The 18,945-nt window shown below is 43.0% G+C and overlaps 1 protein-coding gene and 1 long non-coding RNA gene across 7 annotated transcripts in view; one reads left to right on the forward strand and one right to left on the reverse strand.

Moving 5' to 3' along the window:
- ank1b (ankyrin 1, erythrocytic b) overlaps nucleotides 1-18,945 on the forward strand; it is a 208,679-nt gene that overhangs the window by 167,717 nt on the left and 22,017 nt on the right. For 4 of the 6 annotated variants that reach the window (XM_034192685.1, XM_034192680.1, XM_034192683.1 and 1 more), the window contains 10 exons: nucleotides 5,962-6,166; nucleotides 7,374-7,470; nucleotides 7,608-7,836; nucleotides 8,555-8,683; nucleotides 10,709-10,828; nucleotides 13,057-13,141; nucleotides 15,250-15,324; nucleotides 16,358-16,489; nucleotides 16,765-16,923; nucleotides 18,146-18,217. In XM_034192685.1, coding sequence (XP_034048576.1) covers nucleotides 5,962-6,166; nucleotides 7,374-7,470; nucleotides 7,608-7,836; nucleotides 8,555-8,683; nucleotides 10,709-10,828; nucleotides 13,057-13,141; nucleotides 15,250-15,324; nucleotides 16,358-16,489; nucleotides 16,765-16,923; nucleotides 18,146-18,217 — 1,303 coding nt within the window. The remainder of the gene's footprint in view (nucleotides 1-5,961; nucleotides 6,167-7,373; nucleotides 7,471-7,607; nucleotides 7,837-8,554; nucleotides 8,684-10,708; nucleotides 10,829-13,056; nucleotides 13,142-15,249; nucleotides 15,325-16,357; nucleotides 16,490-16,764; nucleotides 16,924-18,145; nucleotides 18,218-18,945) is intronic. The other 2 variants (XM_034192682.1, XM_034192684.1) reach the window with 1 other exon arrangement.
- On the reverse strand, nucleotides 84-18,524 carry LOC117529819. Its single transcript, XR_004566112.1, has 3 exons — nucleotides 18,437-18,524; nucleotides 17,008-17,010; nucleotides 84-94 (listed from the first exon to the last, which is right to left on the reverse strand). It is a non-coding gene; the product is annotated as an uncharacterized LOC117529819 (long non-coding RNA).

The following is an 18,945-nucleotide window of genomic DNA, read 5'->3' on the forward strand; positions in this document are numbered from 1 at the left end:
TAGAGCTGGTCCAGTGTGCCGCGACCAGGACCAAAACCACACTGCTCCTCCTGAATCCGAGGTTCGACCATCGGTCGAATTCTCCTCTCCAGTACTCTGGAATAGACCTTACCGGGGAGGCTGAGGAGTGTGATCCCCCTATAGTTGGAACACACCCTCCGGTCCCCCTTCTTAAACAGAGGGACCACCACCCCGGTCTGCCAATCCAGAGGCACTGTCCCCGATCGCCACGCGATGTTGCAGAGGCGTGTCAGCCAAGACAGCCCCACAACATCCAGAGACTTAAGGTACTCAGGACTGATTTCATCCACCCCAGGAGCCTTGCCACCGAGGAGCTTTCTAACCACCTCGGTGAGTTTGGCCTGGGTAATGGATGAGTCCGCCTCCGAGTCCCCAGTCTCTGCTTCCTCTTCGGAAGACGTGACGATGGGATTGAGGAGATCCTCAAAGTACTCCTTCCACCGCCCGACAACATCCCCAGTCAGGGTCAACAGCTCCCCACCCGCACCGTAAACAGTGCTGGTGGAGAGCTGCTTCCGCCTCCTGAGGCGTCGTACGGTTTGCCAGAATCTCTTCGAGGCCGACCGATAGTCCTCCTTCATAGCCTCCCCGAACTCCTCCCAGACCCGAGTTTTTGCCTCTGTGACCGCACGGGCTGCGGCACGCTTGGCCTGCCGGTACCTGTCAGCTGCCTCTGGGGTCCCACCTACCAACAAAGATAAGTAGGACTCTTTCTTCAGCTTGATGGCATCCCTTACTTACGGTGTCCACCACCGGGTTCGGGGATTACCGCCGCGACAGGCACCAGAGACCTTGCGACCACAGCTACGAGCAGCCGCCTCGACAATGGAGGTGGAGAACATGGTCCACTCGGACTCCATGTCTCCAACCTCCCCCGGGATCTGGGAGAAGCTCTCCCGGAGCTGGGAGTTGAAGACCTCGCTGACAGAGTGTTCCGCCAGTCGTTCCCAGCAGACCCTCACGATATGTTTGGGCCTGCCAGGTCTTACCGGCTTCCTACCCTCCCAGCGGATCCAACTCACCACCAGGTGGTGATCAGTCGACAGCTCTGCCCCTCTCTTCACTCGAGTGTCCGAGACACGTGGCCGAAGGTCAGATGATACGACTACAAAGTCGATCATCGACCTCCGGCTCAGGGTGTCCTGGTGCCACGTGCACTTATGGACACCGTTGTGCTCGAACATGATGTTCATGATGGACAAACTGTGACTAGCACAGTGGTCCAACAACTGAACACCACTCGGGTTCAGATCGGGGAGGCCGTGCTTCCCGATCACCCGCCTCCAGGTCTCACTGTCGCTGCCCACGTGGGCGTTGAAATCCCCCAGGAGAACAATGGAGTCCCCAGCCGGAGCGCTATCTAGTACCCCTCACAGGGACTCCAGGAAGGTCGGGTACTCTGCACTGCTGCTCGGCCCGTAGGCCGAGACAACGGTGAGAGACCTGTCCCCGACCCGAAGGCGTAGGGACGCGACCCTCTCGTTCACCGGAGTGAACTCCAACACTTGGCGACTGAGCTGGGGAGCAATAAGCAATGCGACCCCAGCTCTCCGCCTCTCCCCGTGGGCAATGCCAGAAAAATGAAGTGTCCAGCTCCTCTCCAGGAGTTGGGTACCAGAGCCCAAGCTGTGCGTGGAGGTGAGCCCGACTGTCTCTAGTCGGTATCTCTCAACCTCCCGCACAAGCTCAGGCTCCTTCCCCCCTAGCGAGGTGACATTCCACGTCCCAACAGCCAGGGGCTGTGAGCATGGACCGGGCCGCCGGGCCACCCGCCCTCGACCGCCACCCAATTCTCTTTGCACCCGACCCCCATGGCTCCCTCTGCAGGTGGTGAACCCACAGGAGGACAGGCCCACATCACTCTTTCGGCCTGAGCCCGGCCGGGCCCCATGGGCTAAGGCCCAACCACCAGTCGCTCGCGCGCGAGCCCCAACCCCAGGCCTGGCTCCAGGGTGGGACCCCGGCTCCGCCATACTGGGTGACGTAACGGTCCTTGATCTTTTACTGGTCATGGAGGTTCTGAACTGCCCTTAGTCTGACCCGTCACCTAGGACCTGTTTGCCTTGGGAGACCCTACAGGGAGCACAAAGCCCCCGACAACATAGCTCCTAGGATCATCCGGGTACGCTAACTCCCCCACCATGATAAGGTGGCAGCTAGAGGGGGAGATAACACATATATTTAATTTTAAATAATGCACTAATTCTGAAGTTTTGTAACAAACACACACAGATGCCAAAGGGAGTATGGGTAAAATGAGCCTCCGCTAACATTGATTGGTTGACTTATTCATTCTATGTAAAAACAAACACGTTAATGTGATGTGTGTGTTGGTTTACATATAAATGTGTTTTTCTAAAATATGCCATTTTTTCACATGTAAAAAAAAAAGCCATTTGCAAAGTCAAGTTGTGATTAGACAACCGTCTGATATAACCGGGGTCAAAATGCATAGAACACTGCCATCTACTGGTACCCAGACTCTCAGACTCTAACCCATAATTCTTTGCGCGCTAGAGTGTTGCTGCGGTTTAAACAGCACAGAGAGAAAACACATGACGACAATTGTAAATGAACATTATACAACCAAAATGTACACTCAACAAAAATATAAATGCAACACTTTTGGTTTTGCTCCCATTTTGTATGAGATGAACTCAAAGATCTAAAACTTTTTCCACATACACAATATCACCATTTCCCTCAAATATTGTTCACAAACCAGTCTAAATCTGTGATAGTGAGCACGTCTCCTTTGTTGAGATAATCCATCCCACCTCACAGGTGTGCCATATCAGGATGCTGATTAGACACCATGATTAGTGCACAGGTGTGCCTTAGACTGTCCACAATAAAAGGCCACTCTGAAAGGTGCAGTTTTGTTTTACTGGGGGGGGATACCAGTCAGTATCTGATGTGACCACCATTTGCCTCATGCAGTGCAACACATCTCCTTTGCATAGAGTTGATCAGGTTGTCGATTGTGGCCTGTGGAATGTTGGTCCACTCCTCTTCAATGGCTGTGCGAAGTTGCTGGATATTGGCAGGAACTGGTACACTCTGTCGTATACGCCGGTCCAGAGCATCCCAAACATGCTCAATGGGTGACATGTCCGGTGAGTATGCCGGCCATTTCAGAACTGGGACATTTTCAGCTTCCAAGAATTGTGTACAGATCCTTGCAACATGGGCCCGTGCATTATCCTGCTGCAACATGAGGTGATGTTCTTGGATGTATGGCACAACAATGATGGGCCTCAGGATCTCGTCACGGTATCTTTGTGCATTCAAAATGCCATCAATAAAATGCACCTGTGTTCTTCATCCATAAGAGACGCCTGCCCATACCATAACCCCACCGCCACCATGGGCCACTCGATCCACAACATTGACATCAGAAAACCGCTTATCCACACGATGCCACACACGCTGTCTGCCATCTGCCCTGGACAGTGTGAACCGGGATTCATCCGTGAAGAGAACACCTCTCCAACGTGCCAAATGCCAGCGAATGTGAGTATTTGCCCACTCAAGTCAGTTACGATGACGAACTGGAGTCAGGTCAAGACCCCGATGAGGACGACGAGCATGCAGATGAGCTTCCCTGAGACGGTTTCTGACAGCTTGTGCAGAAATTCTTTGGTTATGCAAACCGATTGTTTCAGCAGCTGTCCGAGTGGCTGGTCTCAGACGATCTTGGAGGTGAACATGCTGGATGTGGAGGTCCTGGGCTGGTGTGGTTACACGTGGTCTGCGGTTGTGAGGCTGGTTGGATGTACTGCCAAATTCTCTGAAACGCCTTTGGAGACGGCTTATGGTAGAGAAATGAACATTCAGTACACGAGCAACAGCTCTGGTTGACATTCCTGCTGTCAGCATGCCAATTGCACGCTCCCTCAAATCTTGCGACATCTGTGTCATTGTGCTGTGTGATAAAACTGCACCTTTCAGAGTGGCCTTTTATTGTGGGCAGTCTAAGGCACACCTGTGCACTAATCATGGTGTCTAATCAGCATCTTGATATGGCACACCTGTGAGGTGGGATGGATTATCTCAGCAAAGGAGAAGTGCTCACTATCACAGATTTAGACTGGTTTGTGAACAATATTTGAGGAAAATGGTGATATTGTGTATGTGGAAAAAGTTTTAGATCTTTGAGTTCATCTCATACAAAATGGGAGCAAAACCAAAAGTGTTGCGCTTATATTTTTGTTGAGTGTACATTTTTATTTCTTTTCAGCAGCTGCAGCATCTCTGTGGGGTGCAAAAGATTATGGAATATCTCAATACTTAGGGCAAATACTGCCATGAACACTACTGGCCAGTAGATAGCAGAAGAGACTGTGAAAACGTGCCAAAACAAATATTCCAAATAATCCGTGTCTGCTACATTTAATCTGCATGGAATTTAATAAACACAAACCGAATTTCAGAAAGCTTATATATATTACTCTGGAACAACAATGACAAACAGTGTTGTAAAGGACAATAACCAGGACATTATAGAGCAAACAGGAAACGATTGCAGCTCACAGTGATTCCAATTGAAAATAATGGAGAAGCAGCCTAAGCTTCTTCTGGCATTTTAACATAAAACAAACACAATAACAACGTCTGTAAACCCAGAGAATATATTTATGAGAATTTTAGGCACAATATCCAGGGGGTTTAATGCTGTTGTCTATGTGGAGCCTGATCAGAGCGTCTCAAATTCATTTCTCCTATCGTGAACTTTTACAGTACCCATAATGCACTGCGCACACACCATGTCCACACTAAAACCTTCAAAATTAATGCAATACTTTAAAAGTAAATCATATAGCTGAAATTTTCACTTTATAAAGCTTCAGACATGACATTAATTTAAATAACTTGTCCAAAATTAGTTTGGTTAAAATTTTAACCATAAGTTAAAACTGTATGAGTCTGGATGACTTGGGTGATAGTGCGGGCTAGTTGGTAGAGTGTCAAGCGAAATGTTTTTTTTTTTTTTGGGTGGGGGGGGGGGCTCTCATTTTGGTTCTCTTCTGTGACCAGTTCTCCTCTGATTGCAGAGGATAGAGCGGTTTCTCCTGAAACCAGTTCTCCTCTGTTTGGACAGGATAGAATTGTATGTCTGCTACAAAACTGCAGGTAGGCTCTAAAATCTTTGATATCAGACTTTAAAAATGTTTATTAAGTGTTAAATCTGTATTCACTCAGCTTGCAATAATATGTTGGCGGTCTAAAAATTTATCGGAAGGTAATTGATCCGATGATGGGTTTTCAAAGTTATCTGAAAAGCTAATCCGATAATGAAAACATTAGCTTTGATAATTAGCAGTTAGCGTATTAGCGGAACAGTGCCCACCACTGACAGCCACATGTGTGTTATTCCCTCATTATTCTTTGACACGTCAGCAGATGAAAGGTGAATTTGCTGTGGTACTTAGAGTTCAGTTAGGCATTGATTGTGATTGCTTCAAGGGTCTGTAGTCTTTTTTCACCTCTGTGTCTATTAGTGGCATTGCCCATCACAGCACCAATGTCTTATTTTTATGGCAACCAAATCATGTGCCTGACTTTTGCTTTTGCCTTATGCTGCTGTGTTTTTATTTTCTTTTTATCCAGCCATTCATCACTCCTCACTTTCCTGATTTAAGTTCTGAGCCACACTGCCTGAGCTGATGCACTGATCTGAGTTGGGTCAGGTGTGAAATATCAATTGTTTGCATGTGTGAGTATGGCTGCGAGTTTTGCTTATGTTGTTGTACGTCCCCAGTTTATTCCTTTTTTTTTCTTATTGGTTGTCTTCTTAAATTAATTGTGCATAGTAACTATGTGTGTCCTTGAGTTGATCTTTTACATATCAATACATCCAAGCTTCTGTGTAACTTTTTATTTATCAGAATTCTTTTTTCCTAGTGTTGGAATGTTTATCTCATGCTGCTTCTCACACAGGCTCAGCCGATCCCTGATGAACTGCTGACGCGGCAGCTTGGAAATCAAGCGACCTTCAGTCCTGTAGTGACTATTGAGCCACGACGACGCAAATTTCACCGTCCAATTGGGTTGCGTATCCCTTTGCCACCATCGTGGAGGGAGAGTCCTCGTGATGCTGGGGAAGGTGATACCACAAGCTTGCGACTCCTCTGCAGCGTCATCGGTAGGATCCATTTTTAAGCTCATGAAAAGGCATGAAATTCACCAATTTTCCTCATTTTAACAGCGATATTATGGCAGATTTGGGGATTATTTTGAATTGCTGTGCGCACTGTTCAAAATGCGATATGCTATTATCTATATGGATATAGGGCTCCAAGGAAGACCAATGGTTACCAAGTTTCTGTGTAAAGTTTGCATGTTGTCCCAATGCTCCAGTTTCATCCAATATTCCAAAACCATATATATTAAACAGTGTATTGCTCCATATTGATCAAGTATATGACATTAAATGATTACATCACACTGAATGATTATATGTCTGTCAGAATTCACCTGTTGAAAGATTGTGACCTGTCCAGGTACAGCCTTCCACTCGCCACATTTGTTGGGTTCCAGCTGATACTCTGGGTGGGAGTGTCTGAATTTGCAGTTGTCCTAGATCAAGGCTAAGATCCGAGCTTTTATCAACTATGTGGACTGGGCCATCAGAAATGTATCTATTTGTAGTGAAAGTGAAACATTCACTTGTCTCAGCAGTGATGTTTGTATCTCTGGGTCCTCGGGCTTTGAACCCTAGAGAAGCCTGTAAAGTGCTTATGAAGTCAGGAGATTCCTGGACAGAGATATTTGACGATGTCAGTGCCTTTGTGTGAGAATGAAGGGCCACGTTTTTATGGTCCTAGTGCTTCCCGTCTTACTGGATGTAAAACTTGGATGCTAATTCGTGACCTAAGATAAAAACGGGAATTCCTTGGGACTAGGTCTCTTTGAAGGATCCTTGGATTCCATTGAAATGACTGTGGATCAAATTACTTCAGGAGACTCAGATGACGAGTACCATGTGCACTGTGAAGGGATGTCACTTGTGACATTTTGGCCATATGGCATGCTTCTGTGTGCATGATCCTCACGTAGATGCCTCAGAAACGAGGATCACAGCAACTAGGAAAGGTCAAGGGGTCACCCACTATCACCTGGATGTGAGAGATTGATGGTTACTTTTGGGAGGTCGGCATGGACCAGTTGGTTGCCATCCTCTACATAGTACAATTCCGTATTGTGGTGGATGCTGCCAGACCCAACCTGACCTCCAGGTGGATGATTGGGTGGAAGGATAGATAGATAAATGGATGTATACTGTAGAATTTGGGCATATGTTACCTTGATTATCAGATCATGAGTAACCCAGTGGGGTTGTTCCATCACAGGAGGGACTGCAGCAGCTCAGTGGGAAGACATCACTGGAACCACCAAGCTGATGTACGCCAACAACTGTGCCAACTTCACCACCAACGTTTCTGCAAGGTGAATCCTTCAACAGTTATTAGATTTTATCCTTTTGCTTTGGAAGAGCAGATAACAAGAACTTTTAACATGTTGCATACAGAGGCACTTATATTTCACTGTCACCCTTCCTTTAATTCTTCTTCTCCCTTGTCCAGGTTCTGGTTGGCAGACTGTCCACGCACAGCAGAGGCAGTGACCTTTTCCAACTTGTTGTACCGGGAACTCATGGCTGTTCCGTACATGGCAAAGTTTGTTATTTTCGCCAAGATGAATGAAGCGCGTGAGGGTCGCTTGCGTTGTTACTGCATGACAGACGACAAGATGGACAAAACTCTGGAGCTGCATGAGAACTTCACAGAAGTGGCCCGCAGTCGAGACATCGAGGTCAGCACAGGAACAAGCAGAAAATGCTGCAGAGGCCACACACAGGCAAATATCTTCTGGAGAGCCTCAATTATTCCTTTCTGACATCACAATCTCATTATCATTGCTACGAGCAACACATAAACCATTTATACTCTGCTGCCTGTCATACTTTTATCCCATATTTCAATAACTGGGGCTGGTTGATTGTCATACATGCAAATTTCGCTTGCATAGACCAGCCCAGTCTCACGTTTTTTTTTTTTTTCGTGCTCCAGTCAAATTTTTATGACAAAGTTTTTTTAACTTACTATTCCTAACCTTACTCCTACTCCCAACCCTAACCTTAACCATAACCTAATCTTACTCTTTCCCCCCCACCCTAACCATAACCGCCCCGACCCCCCCACTTCACTTTTAATTTTGTGCAGCCATCACGGAATGAATTAGAATGAATTTGTGCTGGCGTGACGAAAATGAGGCACTTTTTGTCACAATATCACGAACCAATAGATTAATGTATATTTTGTGCTGCTGAATCACGACTTGCCGTGAGACCAGGTTGCATAGACAGGGTATTAATACGGACTGAGATGTTTCTTTCACTGACAAATTTTTTAAAAAGTGATACATATCCAAACTTTGCCTGTTTTATGAAGATCAAACCCACACCAGACTAAATCCACCCATGGTTGTCCATCATCTGTCCTTCTGTCTGGCTGTGTGTTGTTTCCTGCAGCTGATGGAAGGACTGCCGCTGCACTTAGAATGTTCTGGGAACCTGGTACCCATAAGGAAGGCCACCCAGCAGCCTCGCAGTTTCAGTTTCCAGGCCTTCAGAGATAACAGATTACCTGTCTCAGTCAAGGTCTGTCTCTAATGGACGTTTATATGCTTCTGTGTTAAACATATGCGTGTGTGTGTGTGTGTGTGTGTGTGTGTGTGTGTGTGTGTGTGTGTGTGTGTGTGTGTGTGTGTGTGTGTGTGTGTGTGTGTGGGCACCAGATACTCTTGGAGGTTAATTTACCTCCTGAGCACCTGATGTTTGTTCAGCCTGTTCATACCGTGTGGTGTATGTCAGAACAACATAACTCAAAGACTTTTGACATGATTTGGACCAAAGTAGGTGGAATGAATGTATGATTGTGGGTCAACCAAGGATGAAGTGATATGATGCTAAGAAAAATTGGTTAAAAACCAAGCTCACAAGACAATGGTGAAAAGTTTTGACCCGATGCTTAAATATAGGGGATAGTTATAATGGCTCAGATAAACCTACAGTGAGTATTAACAACTAATATTAAGTAGTATTCCTCATACTTATAATCCTGGAAAGTTCAAACTTAAATTCGTAACCTTTTAAATCAGTGTGGAGCCAATGTCGATTCAATGGGGTGTATTTCTATCACTCTTTGCACACTGGCAGCAAGTTGGGGAATAAAGACTTTGATTTACATACAAGAAAAAAGTCAGATCTGGGTTTGAGTCACCAATTTGCCTTCTAGAAAAATGTAGATGAAATTTGCTATCTTCCTTTTTAAGAAAATCCTTCTTGGTGGCCCTCCACTATGAAGTTATGCAGCTGGTGATGAAACAGAGAAGTCATAGCGTCAGAAACCTGTAACTCCTCTACAACTGTCTGGATGTCTTGGTGGCTTCCCTCACATGTTACCAGTTTTGGAGAGCTGCCTACTCCAGACAGATTTACTATACTGTGATGTTTACATTTATTAATGTTTGGTTACTGGTAAACCTAAGACATGCTCAGTGACTTGGAAATGGTCATGTATCCATCCCCTCACTTATCTAAAGTAAACTGTAAAAAGTGTTGATTTGTATTAAGAATATTATTTACTAGAGCGCCTGGAAAAAAATTATTGTACCTGCGTTAATTGCAGATGTCCACCAGGTGGAGATATTGGTCCATTTCAAGAACCTTGAGTACAGGCTGCAGTGTGACACAACAACAAACCTGTTGCTTATCGTACTAGTTTGCCCAATTCCTTATGGTAGGGACTATCCTAAAATGATTAACATGATATTTTTGTTAAAGCCCATAAATTCAAACTAAATCTTGACACTACGAGCACATCTTAATTTTTTGTTTCAATGTGGTGATATCTAGAGCTAAAAATCAGAAATATTTTTATTGTCCAAATACTTATAGACCTGACTGTGTCATGTGAGTGCAGAGTTGTTTGTTTGAACCTGTCAATCATTGTCACTGTTTTTTTTATTATTATTATTTGTCCATTCATTAATTTTATCACTGTGTTTTTATGTCCATGTCAGCATGATGTCGTTAAATCTCAGTCAGATGTTAAAAATGTGTGTTTTTGTTTTTTACCTGACCACCTGTAACTTACCCGTCTACCTGTTTGTCTGTCTTTGGTTAGTTGTTTGCATGTGGTGGTGTGACTCCCTCATGTCTCCCTTTGCCTGTCTTTCTGGCGTCCTTGCCTGTCTCTATGTGTCTGTCTCACTGTCTCTCTTTCTCTCTCTCATGGTCACTCTGTCTGGTCTGACAGACGTCCAGGTAAAATGTGCAGGTAAATCTCTCCCTCTCGCCTGCCTGTGGACTGCTTCCATCCCTCGTTGCCCCCTGCTCCTTGTCTCGTGTTACTGCGCTTTACAGGTTTCTAATCTTTTTCCTTCTACTTTCTTTTTCAACTTCATCCTCTTCTTTTCCGTCTTTCTGTCTTTTCTGTCCTGTCATCTCTTTATCCCCACTTTTTCATAATGTTCCCACTTATTTTCATGTTTAATTTTTACTCCTTGACTCATCCTTTTTGTCATTCTTATCTTGCTGTCTCGGTACATATCATTTTCTTCCTCTGTGTTCCGTTTCGTTTTCTGTCCCTCTGCTCTTCATTTCTCCTTCCGTCTCTGTTAGGTCAGAGATAGCAACAAGGATGCCACCGGGTTTTTGTCCTTTTTACGGAAGTGTACCAAATATGAGGACACACAGCACGTACTGTGTAACCTTAATATAACAATGCCACCTTGTGTCAAGGTAAGAATACGCCCACAAACATGCATTTATTTAGATAAATACATCAGTTACTGAGGTTTCAGTAAAATTGACAGCTTACACTGACATAACTCAGTCAAAGCAACATTTTTCTACAGCTGTGGCGAGATCAAGCTTCTGAACGTTCAAAGCTCCCAACCAATTGCTTCACCAAAAGCTTAATTATGGATACCTCATTTTAGTGCAGCAGATAACTGAAACAATTGTGCAAATGGTGATAGAAGCACCAAATTTGGCACAAATACTCCTTAGACATTACTCTTTTGAAAAAATCGATTGGCCACTTGAATTTTCAATAGGCAGCCAGGTAGGGGTCAATTGAAGAATTACACAGGGGTCAAAATTAAAAGATGCTCTAATCATGTTGAAAACTATGCTGCATTATTTGTCTGGTCAGAAATATTCCAAAAAGGTGTAGTTTGGACTATCTGTGACTGAATGTTATGGAGTTATGGGGTAAAAACAGCAAGAATGGTGACAAAGGTCAGTTTCAGTTTGTACAGGGGTCAAAAGTTTTAGTTGCTTCAATTTTGGTAAAATGTAGTCCAAATTATTGATTGGACTAATAGGATTAATAAATGGAATAGTTTTGACTGTGTTGACTGCTTAGTCTTCAAAGTAAAGGTCAAACAATGTTGCCGTCCATTGGATTCTATGCCATATGACATATGTTACCCCATAATGTGATAACTAAGCATGACACATGGTGCACATTATTCCTTTTTAAAACCCTATTAACTCAACCAATAATTTACATCACTTTTTTACCAAAATTAGAGCAGCTTTAACTTTTGACCCTTGTACAAACTGAAATTGACCTTTGTCACTATTCTTGCTGTTTTTACTCCATAATTCCAGAACATTCAGTCACATTTAGTCCAAACTATACCTTTTTGGAATCAGACAAATAATGTGGTATACTTTTCAATATGATTGCAGCATCTTTTGACCCCTGTGTAATTCTTCAATTCACCCCTACCTGGTTACCTGTTGAAAATTCAAGTGGCCAATCGATTTTTTTCAAAAGAGTAATGTCTAAGGAGTATTTGTGTCGAATTTGGTGGTTCTATCACCATTTGCATGATTCCTCTGTAAATATACTGTTATCTGCTTCACTATTTGCAGTTTATTAGAGACTACTAACATCTACTGGTCAAGTGATTATAGCACATTGATGATATTACACGCTGGAGGCCACAGAGCACAATTTCTGTGAACATGTTACAGCAAAAAATATACAATATGCCAGAGGGAGAGAAATGAACAACAGCAAATTAACTAGTAGTTTGATTGATTAACTGCGTTTGATTGAGTTTGAACATTATATAAGGTTTTTTATGTTTTATTGTGAGTATTTAGTAAATGTATACTATCCTCTACTACTTCTTTTGACTGCTCCCGTTACAGGGCACCACAGCAGATTGCTATGTCCATCTCACCTTGTCCTCTGTATCTTCCTCTGTCACATCAATCACCTGCATGTCCTCCCTCAGCACATCTAGAAACTTCCTCTTTGGCCTCCCTCTTCTCCTTCTGCCTGTTGGCTCCATCCTCAGCATCCTTCTCCCTATATACCCTGGGTCCCTTCTCTGCACATGTCCAAACCATCTCAGTCTCTCCTCTCTGACTTCATCTCCAAACTGTCCTACCTGAGCTGTCCCTCTGATATGTTCATTCCTAATCCTGTCCATCCTCGTCACTCCCAGAGAGAATCACAACATCTTAAGCTCTGTCACCTCCAGCTCTACCTCCTGTCTTTCTGTCAGCACCACTATCTCTGACTTTCATTCCCCTTCTCTCCAGAGTATATCTCCACTTCTCCAGGCTTGTCTCAACCTGCTAAATAGTAAATAATTTTTGAAAATGGTCAGCTAATGCTTAAAAGAACAGATAATTTTTTTTAACAATTGGGATGTAGGTTGGGGCGTGGTAAGAACTGGAGTCAATAAGTAGAAGCACAATCACCATCAGAATAAATAAAATTCAAACAATAACCAAATCTACAAATACCCTTGAAACATTTTTGCAGAAGGTGAACATACCCCTTAAAATTAAAAAGGAGAAAACATCAACCCTTAAGAGCAGTCAGATGTGGGGAGCCCTGAAAGCATGGCAGTGTTTAGCTGGATATAATCTGGTAAAATTCGGATGGAATTATGTTTACACATTTAATTATAACAATGTGATTTATATTATTTGTTTTTTTTTAGGTTGTTGGAAGTGAAGAACGCAGGCGAACTTTAACTCCTCTGGCCCTGAGGGAGCGCTACAGCGCTCTGAACGAGCCTGGTGTGGGTGAGTTGTTCAATGCCTGACCTTCAGCTCCCTTTTTGAACTTTTTTATTATTATTATTATTATTATTATTATTATTATTTTCACGCAGTGGAGACAAACACTGAATGTTGCGCTGCCCGTTTACCCACAACCCTCTGCTTCCCACTTTACACCCTCTGACACTATCTGTATCATCTGCACGCATGGCGCAAAGACTGAGCCTTGGATGCAATGCGCTGCTCTACAATATCCCCCATAATTCTTGGCAGTGCAGTTCAATAAAATTGTTCTGAATGTGAACTGAGCAGCCAGCAGTACTCACCAACATCACACCAAAATGGCTCCAGGGCACACTAGCCTTTTCTCTCCTGAGTGCCCTGGTAGCTATGACAACTGATGAATGACTTCTGTGATTAGTTTTGCATGGTGCTGGTTTTTCCACTGCAATTTCTACTGGCATGGCCGCCGATACTGCTCGCATTAGGAATGGGAAGGACCTCACAGTGGAGCTAGACAGAGAAGCCCTGATGTTAACGAGTGCTAAAGCTAATGACTCAAGATGGTTCTTCTAGCTGGATCAATTAGTCCTGAAGTTGGGTTGGGTGGGGGTTAAAGGACACTGTCTTTTCTGTCTATCAAATGCACAGCGCTGCTACTTTGCATCTCAGTGGCTTTAATAGTTTCTGAATGCCTCTTAGATCAGTTGAATGAACCCCAAATACTTAACTTTCCCTCAACAATGAAGATTATTTGGACAACAACATAATTCCTTTCAACAGACTGAAGCTTTCACCAAGGTAAGTATTACTGCTAACAACCTAAATAGAACACATTGAACTTCAATGTACTTTTTTGTTTCTTTGATTGTTTTTGGAGTTTTCCATACGTGGAAATCAATTTAAACAAAAGCAAAGTGCAGAATTTGATTAACATAAGTGGAAGTTTCAAAGCAAAGATGATGTCCAGTGATTAAAGGCAGTGTTTAGCTGAGTTGCTTGAGGATTTGCTGTTATTGGGCATCCGATTAATCAGGCCGATTTAAGACATTTTGAGATAATCTGCCTTGGCCGTTGTCTGTGCTTTTTAGACAGTTTTATTTGCTGTATGCAATTTAACAGGGTCATCGAAACAATGAAAAGTGTTGGATGAGCAAAACAGGCCAAATCAGCAATAAGCGCAATAATGATAAGAAAACGAAAAAATATAAAAGATATACATACGGGATATGTACAAAATATTAGAATAGATATGTCAAACAGAAATCAGATCAAAATTAAATACACATTTTCAAGGTTATGTTCGGAACAGATAAAAATGAGGAATTGTCATGAAGGCAAAGTCACGCGTAGTCAGGTTATTGCATATTGAACCCGGAGCAGCTATATGAGCTGTTATTGCACATGATTATGGACCAGTTGCACAGGATTATGAAGCAGACAAGAGAGCTTGTCAGTGTGGCTTCTGCTGTACGGTGCTGGAGCCCCTACGTGTCATTTTACATTCAGAGAGGTGCCTGAAAACAGCGGGAATGGGTGTTTTGAATCAGTAGAAACTTGCCAATCCTGGATGTAATGTTACCTATTGGAAAACACTAACACTTGTAGAGAAGCAGTGTAGTCACAATGTTAAATAAACATTCATTTAAATACAGTTTAATAATCAACAGTTTATTCATCCATTATTTTTACTAAAAGTTGTTACCTGCATTATATACTGGCCATTGGCTGCTCTGACCTCTAAAAATTGGTGTCCGCCTCAGTCATTTAAACAACCATATTAGTCAACCACTGATTTACTTCTGAAATGGTACCACAGCTTTTGCACAGGTTAGATTGATAGAAATAACCTCATTGCACTCCACACTCACAGAGTAGCGGCACGCATGCTTGATGAACCTAAACTAATATCCTTTCCCTTCAGCTGTTTGCTCGGGGCCACTGCAACAGCTCCGCTATGGATCTGGATATTGATTTGGTACAACTTTGACACCTGATATCTTTCCTGACTAATCTCCAGATGTAGAAGTAGAATTGATGTGGTGAACTTTGAATGCTGGACATTCTTGCTGGTGGGAACGCTAAATGCTAAAATAAACCTTTTTTCCCTTTTGTTTCTTTGTTTAATATAGCAGCAGTGAATGCCATGGAGCGGGCAGAGGTCAAAATCAACATTATATCTGAACAGCTGGGATTGAGTTGGGCAGGTTAGTCCTTTAAAAGCTCTTACGTTTTTATGCTGTGTTCAGAACTCTCAGAAATTCAGAGATTCTGACCTCTTGCTCAGGGAAAGAAAGGTGGACAGCATCCCTTAAACCTGTCCCAGACCTGACAATCTGAAAAATAAGACAATATTTCATAGAGAACATTTCTGTAATCCTGTCTGTAATCGTGTACACTCTGTGTGCATATTTTTGTCATCATTAAATATTACAACAATAGTGGTGCAGCTTAGCTAAAATTTCCATAAAATTGTTCATTTTGTGATAAAAGTATGGAATTTGGCACACATATTCTAAATTATCTAATGTTTATTTTCAGATATGGAGCCGTCCTGGAGCTGACCTCTAATGAGCTACAGGGCTCAATAAAGAATTACACAAGGGTCAAAATATAAAAATGCTCCAATCATGTTGAAAACTATTCCACATTATTTGTCTGATCATAATGATTCCAAAAAGGTATAATTTGGACTATCTGTGACTGAATTCCATGGAGTTATGGGGGGACAAACAGCAAAAATGGTGACAAAGGTCAGTTTCAGTTTGTACAGGGGTCAAAAGTTAAGTTGCTCCAATTTTGGTAAAAAAAAAAAAAATGAAAATTATTGGTTGAATTAATAGCATTTTAAAAAGGAATAGTTTGCACCATCTGTCATGCTACGCGGTAACATATGTCATACGTCATAGAATCCAATGGGCGTCGACTTTGTTTGACCTTTACTTTAGAGACCAAGCATTCAGCACAGTCAAAACTACTCCATTTATTAATCCTTTTACTTCGAATTGAACTAAATTAGATTTTCTTGCATGGAGGTGCTTTATTTGAGTTGGGGCTACATATATTTATTAGATGGAAATTCTGCGCATAACTGAATTGAGTTCATCCAATGCATCAGTTTTTTGAGTGTGTCGGATCTTTCCGAATGTCCGAGGGTTCTGAACGCAGCATTATATCCCACCTGTCAGTCCATGTTATGCATTGTTTTGTTTCATTTTTGTCTGCGTGTCTCTCTGTCAGAACTGGCTCGAGAGCTTCAGTTTAGTGTGGACGACATCAACAGAATCCGTGTGGAGAACCCCAACTCCCTGCTTGACCAGAGCTCTGCCCTGCTCAACCTGTGGGCCACCAGAGAGGGCAAAAGAGCAAAAAGTAAGTCCAAAAAAAAAGGTTTAATGACTCATTCTGGATTTTAGGGCAGTTTAATGTAATCTATTTAGATTTGAGCAAAAAGCTTTTATCATGTATAAGCGTATCTGAGTCAGTCATAGTAGCTCACAAAGCCTCACTGGCTTCTCACTGACTTCCCCGTCTTTGCTATTTTGATGTTTTCTGTTCCTGTTTGTTGTTGTCATGCACATACTCGTCCTTCTCTGGTCTTCCTTTCTTTTACTGTTCACCCCCTCTTCCCGTCCTCCTCCCTCCAGTGGAGAGTCTGTACAGTGCTCTGAGGAACATCGACCGCGCAGACATTGTGAGCTCTCTGGAGAGTCAGGCTGCACAGCCAGCACCTGGTTCTTCAGAGGAGGGCGCCTGTCAGCTGGGCAACCGCGACGCCGCCATGCTGTCCCCCAGTGTCTTCAATGGTAAGACCGCGACACACTCCATAGTCAAAGCTCAACCTGAAAAAATTTCCAGTGTTTTATGGATATTCCAGCGGTAAACCCAACAATCTACAAAGCTGGATTTAGTTTCACTTTTTGTAGTACTTCAAAGCAGGTAGAACGTCTTCCTGATTGCCAAAAACGTAGACTTACCTCGATAACCTCTAAAGTATCATGTTTCCCCGTGTTCGCTGAAGGCAGCGCAGGTCTAGAAACTGCAAGACGCAACCCAGTCTCACGTTTTGTTTTTTCGTCCTCCCGTCACGAAATGATTCCAATTTTCATGACGGGGTTTTTTTAAAGTCACTATTACTTACACTACTGCTTCCCCCAAACCTAACCATAACCACCCCGACCACATGCTTCACTTTTAATTTCGTGCAGCCGTCACGGTATGTATTAGAATGAATTCATGCTCCCTTTACGAAAATGTGACGCTTTTTGTGACAATATCACGAACTAATAGATTAAGGTATATTTCGTGCTGCTGAATCACGACACGCCGTGAGATATGGTTGATGTAGACGTGATATCTTTGCAAACACTTTGAGTATCAAAGTTGAAACTTGGTACTAAAGGTCACCTCATGTAGACCTTGTACAAGTTCGGCATTGCACTGTGTGCATTTTGATTCTAATTGTGGCCACTAGGCGGCAGGGTCTCCTACATTTTGTGCACTGTATAGATATTTTGAAAAGACTTTGTGTATCAATGTGAAACCTTGGACAAGTTCAACCATGGGTGAATTTCAATTCTCATTTTGACCATAAGAGGGCAAAGTCTCTGAAACCAAGTGCATGCAAGAACTTGACAAAGGTCTTCCTGGATTGCGAGTCGACTTTCTACGGTAGATTATATCTTGTTAAGTCCTACTTTACTGCCTCATGTCATAATGTTATCTTAAAACAAATACACCATGGTGGGAAAAGTGGACGTTTTTAACACTATGTTTATGAAGGAGTATCTCTAAATTCAACATGATTCTGCATCTCTTTCAGAATTATTTATGCAACTCATATTCTGATCATTCTTATAAGTATTAATTACTGCATGCTGATACATACCTGGGTCACGATTCCTGGGTTTATTTGAAAAAAAGAAAGAAAAAGAAAATGAGCTCTTGTTACCTTTTCCACCTTTGAAATCCTCCCTCCTTCCCTTGAGTATGGGTAACAATTTTGCCTTGTCTCTGTTGCTCCACAAGAGGTCACGGACACAAGGCCAACGCGCCTCGTGCACAAGCCCAGAGTTATTAGGCCCCCGTTTTTCAGGAGGGGTAAGTTGAAAAGAAGTCGGGCTGCATGGGGGTTTGCTGCTCATGTACATGATGATGGTTCTCAAAAGGATCTTTTTTGAGTGGCATATGAGCCTGAGGAATGGTGTCATTCTCACACTATGAGCAAGCATGCACTAACACCGCTTTCCTCACGGGGCACCAGTCATTCTTTTCACGCCTCATACTTAAGCCCTGAACATGATGGCTTCTATTTGTTACATTAAAGCTATAGTGTGTAGGATTTAGGGGAGTTTATTAGCATGAATGGCATATAGCATTAATAACATCTGTACATGTGTATTGCAACACTGAACAGCTTATGTGCTTTCATGAACTTAGAATGTCTTTCATATTTAAATGGGAGCCCCCATGGAGGCCACCATGTTGCACCACCATGTTGGTACGGTAGCCCAAAAGGGGCGTACTTAATACGCTTTTCGCAGCATGGCCAGAATACTGTAGAAAAGGATGAGGACTCAGTGGTTGCTCTGTTATACTCTGTCTACCACTTGCAAATGCAACCTAGCAAGTTTGAGACCCCTTATTTTTGAGACATGGAGGATCGTACATTATTGCGTATCATAACAGAAGACAAGTTTGAATCCCCAACATCAAAGAGGCAAAAAAGTAAAGGGATACAAAATCGCAACTGGCAATGACGTAATGCATTCTGCTAGGTCACCACTAGACGACACTGAATCCTACACATTGTAGCTTTAAATATAAGA

Source organism: Thalassophryne amazonica, chromosome 17 (genome assembly GCF_902500255.1).
Source record: "Thalassophryne amazonica chromosome 17, fThaAma1.1, whole genome shotgun sequence".
In the NCBI taxonomy this organism is placed as follows: domain Eukaryota; kingdom Metazoa; phylum Chordata; class Actinopteri; order Batrachoidiformes; family Batrachoididae; genus Thalassophryne; species Thalassophryne amazonica.